This window comes from Arachis ipaensis, chromosome B7, assembly GCF_059453495.1.
Source record: "Arachis ipaensis isolate K30076 ecotype BB chromosome B7, ASM5945349v1, whole genome shotgun sequence".
Taxonomy (NCBI): domain Eukaryota; kingdom Viridiplantae; phylum Streptophyta; class Magnoliopsida; order Fabales; family Fabaceae; genus Arachis; species Arachis ipaensis.
This window is the reverse complement of record NC_142442.1, coordinates 129,758,290-129,762,460: the sequence shown is the minus strand read 5'-3', so window position 1 is coordinate 129,762,460 and position 4,171 is coordinate 129,758,290. Positions and strand designations below refer to the sequence as shown.

The 4,171-nt window shown below is 46.2% G+C and overlaps 1 protein-coding gene across 1 annotated transcript; it reads left to right on the top strand.

Moving 5' to 3' along the window:
* The first annotated feature begins 2,757 nt into the window (after nt 1–2,757).
* LOC148554113 (uncharacterized) lies at nt 2,758–3,751 on the top strand. The gene is made up of 2 exons (XM_088494995.1): nt 2,758–2,976; nt 3,158–3,751. The coding sequence occupies exons 1-2, from the start codon at nt 2,758–2,760 to the stop codon at nt 3,749–3,751; spliced, it is 813 nt and encodes a 270-aa protein (XP_088351121.1).
* The last annotated feature ends 420 nt before the right edge of the window (nt 3,752–4,171 follow it).

Here is a 4,171-nt window from a genome sequence, read left to right as displayed (position 1 = left end):
GTTCGGAGAGGACGGTTACGCAGGAAATTAACGTGCGTGATGGAGGGGTGCTGCATGGGGCTATAAGTGTAGTTGGAGTGAAGGGTTTGGGTTTAAAAAATAAAGACCAAAATAAGGGAGTTAAGGCTGATGGGGGTGGTATGGGCTTGGTATTAAGTGGCCCAAATAACAAAAGGAACGCAGGGGGGCTGAAGCAAAAGAGGATTTTGGCGGAGGATGATTGGGCTTCTACTGTATGGTTAATGGACTCTAGGTCTGATAAAGTATCCAAGGGGGGGAGGCTGGCTGGGTTGGGTGCAGAACCAGGTCGGGCTACAGGAGAACGGTTCAGTATGTATGAGGGGAAGGGCACACAGCAGGTGAAGGGGCCATGTCCGCACGCCATGTGAAGCCGCCCAGGTGCGCGCGACTTGAACGCTGATGCTACGGGGAGAGATGAGGCGCGCGAACCAGGGCATTGGGCGGCTGATACACTTGACTCCATGACTGAAGCAGGTGGCTGTGACCCAGGGAGTGGCGACGCTGACGAAGGAGGGGAGACGGCGTCGTGGTTGGTGGAGAGGACAGGGGCGCTAATGGAACCAGACGGAGATGGAGAGGCCTATCCCACTTATGACAACCTTTCTTCGAACCCGGTTCAGGTGTATGAGGAACCGGTTGCACGGACCACAGAGGGACAAGCTATGTCTAATGGGGAGACCAGGGTGGTGGATAACGCGGAGTACGAGGCAGCGACAGAGACCTGGCAGGGGCAGTTGAAGGCAGAACTACGATGCAAGATCAGATGAAAGAAAATGAGGAAACATGGGCTTTGGCAGTAGAGTCGGGTGCTGTGTTATATGATGAAGAGGTGGATATTATGGCGATTTTGCAAGAGCAAAATGAAGAATTAGCGGTGAAGAGAAAGATGGCAAAACAAAAAGAAAAGGCAAGAAGAAGTCGGCCTAAGAATCTCAATAAGGTGAGTAAAAATATTGTTAAATGATTTTTAGCTGTTGGAATATTCGGGAGTTGAGGGGGGGGATGGCAAATTGAGTATGATAAAATCTTTGAAGAACTGTTATAAGCTGAACATGTTAGGTTTGGTCGAAACTAAGAGGCAGGTTTTTACGAAATTTGATGTTGCGAGAATCTGGGGTTACAGTTCTGTAGGATGGGAGTATGTGGAGTCAGCAGGGACCTCGGGGGGTTTGTTGCTAATTTGGGATGAGGCGATGTTCAAAGCCAACAACTATTATAAAGGGGAGAGATGGTTGTGCATTGAAGAAGTGCTGATGAAGAACAATTTTAATTGTGCTTTTTGTTTGGTGTATGGGGCGCATGAGAGGGAGGACAAACGGGTTGTATGGGAGGAGTTGAGTTATATTGCGGGTCTATGTCAGGTGCCTTTCTGCTTCTTCGGGGACTTCAATGAGATTCTTCATATCGAAGAGCGTACAGGAGCTAGTAGTTTACCGGTGTCAGCAGAAGAGTTTAGAAATTGGGTACATGATATGCAGTTGGTGGACATGCCTCTGAATGATAGGAAGTTCACGTGGTTCAGGGGTCGATCTTGCAGTCGGATTGATAGGTTTTGGTTAATATAGAGTGGGTTGAGGAATTTCCTGATGTTTGACTAAAAGGTGGGCCTAGAGGGCTGTCAGACCACTGTCCGTTGATTGTGAAGGATAAGAGAGTGGGTGATGGCCCCTGCCCTTTCAGAAGTCTAGATTCCTGGTTTACGCATGAGGGTTTCCTGAGCATGGTTAAAAATGAATGGAGAATTTTGGGAGCTGCACAGTTCACTAGTAAGTTGAAGGCTTTGACGGGTCCTCTACGACTATGGCACAAGAACAACTTCGGGGTATGGACAAGAGACTGAAGGTGCTTGAGGAGGAGATTAAGAAACTGGATAATATGGTTAGTGAAGGAATCTATGATGGTACAACAGAGGCTAGAAGGAAGGCGCTGGTGAGCTATTGCCAGAAGTGGTATGTGAAAAAGGAGTTACACTGGAAGCAGATGTTGAGGTCTCAGCATAGTAAGTACATGGATAAAAATACTAGATACTTCCATAACATTGCCTCGGCTAGAAGACGGAATAACAGGATTGATGCTCTAGTGATTCATGGACGGTTAGTGCGGAATCAAACAAGAATAAAGGTTTCAATTAGAGGATTTTATAAGGACCTGTATCGGCAGGAATTTGTTCCGAAGATTGGCTTTCGGAATGGGTTGGTAAGACAGATTAATGGAGCAGAGGATGTAGCTTTGGAGGTGATGCCATTTGTGGAGGAAATTAGGGAGGCAGTTTGGGACTGCAAATCATCTAAAGCCCCGGGTAGTGATGGGTACAATATGAACTTCATCAAACGATGCTGGGAGGATATTGGTCAGGAGTTCACTGCAGTGGTGATGGATTTCTTCCAAAGTGCTAAGTTACCAAACGATGCAAATGTCACGTGGGTGATGTTAGCTCCGAAGTTTGTGGGTGCTAAAGAGATCAAGGACTTCCGATCGATTAGTATGGTGGGGTGTGTGTATAAGGTGATCTCCAAGGTCTTAGTGCGGAGAATAAGAACAGTAATGCCGGATTTGGTAGGAGAGACACAGAGTGCGTTTGTTAAGGATAGGAAGATACATGATGGCGCCCTCATTGCGTGTGAGACGGTTCAATGGCTCAAGACAAGGAAAAAGAAGGCGACAATCATAAAGCTAGACTTTCAGAAAGCCTATGATTGAGTTAGATGGAGCTTTGTGGATATTGTGCTTCAAAAGATGGGTTTCGGACAAAGGTGGAGGAATTGGGTGAAAGAGTGTGTCAGTACAGCCTCTATGTCGGTCTTGGTGAATGGTTCACCTTCCAAGGAGTTTAAAATGGAGCGAGGATTAAGACAAGGGGATCCACTCTCTCCTCTGCTGTTTGTGCTCGTGGTTGATGTATTGCATAGAATGTTGGGGGAAGCTGCAAGAAATGGGCGCATTGCTCCACTGCTGGTCGGGAGAGATCATATTGAATTATCTCATCTCCAGTTCGCAGATGATACTATCTTGTTTTGCCCTCCGGAGACAGAAACAATTACGAACTACAAGAGACTGCTGTGCTGCTTTGAGTTGATGTCTGGGCTGAGCATCAATTTTTGATAAGTCGAATTTGATCCCAGTCAATTGTGAGCAGGAGTGGGTGGAGCATGTATGTGGTCTTCTAGGATGTAAACAAGCGACGCTACCTATTAGATACCTCGAGATCTCTTTAGGAGCGAATCCTCGGTTGGTAAAGACTTGGAAGCCGATCATAGACAAGGTGGAAGAGAAGCTCAACTTGTGGAAAGCAAAGGTTTTAAACAAATCAGGTAAGCTAGTTCTCATCAAATCGGTCTTGAATAGCTTACCGATTTATTACCTTAGCCTGTACAAGATGCCGAAGGCGGTCGCTAACAAGCTGATTGCCCTTCAGAGAAGTTTTTTGTGGTGCAAGGAGGATGGCAGCTGTGGTATGCCCCTAGTGAAGTGGGAAGTGGTCCAGGCTCCAAAAAAGGCTGGAGGATTGGGGGTCGAAGACGCAGTAATAAGGAACACAACGCTGTTGTTCAAATGGTGGTGGCGTTTCTCAAAGGAGGAGTGCCCGCTGTGGAAGACGGTTGTGTGTTTGTGTAATAGTCTGACTCCTCATGTCATGCTATCTAGTCAGACTCTTCCTGTAAAGGGGCCCATGGAAAGACATCTGTCAATTGAATATAGCAGACCAACAGGTGAAAGAAAAACTTATTAGTGGCCTGGCAATGGAAGTAAGGAATGGAAGAAGGATGCAATTTTGGGAAGATAATTGGGTGCAAGGTGGTCCTTTGAAAGCAAGTTTTCCAAGGCTCTTCTCTATTTCAAACCAACAAGGATCAATGATAGGGGACTGTGGGTTCTGGGATGGAATAGAGTGGATTTGGAATTTCCATTAGAGGAAGGAGTTGTTCCAGTGGGAGTTGGAATTGGTTCATCAACTTCATGAGAGGTTAAGTCCAGTGAAACTATCAACTGGTAGAGAGGATAATATTGTGTGAAAATTTGATAATAAAGGTATTTTTTCTACTAACTCTTTTCTGCCGGTGTTGCAATCGGAGACTCTCTCGGAAGAGATTACGAGCTACAGTTTCACTAGATCAATTTGGGGAGGGTTGGTACCTTCGAGAATTGAGCT

Bases quoted from the DNA above. Each gene is read 5' to 3' on its own strand.
- LOC148554113 (XM_088494995.1), top strand. From the start codon at position 2,758: ATGGGTTTCGGACAAAGGTGGAGGAATTGGGTGAAAGAGTGTGTCAGT. The intron at 2,977-3,157 runs GTCGGGAGAGAT...AATTGTGAGCAG, and splicing joins GGCGCATTGCTCCACTGCTG to GAGTGGGTGGAGCATGTATG.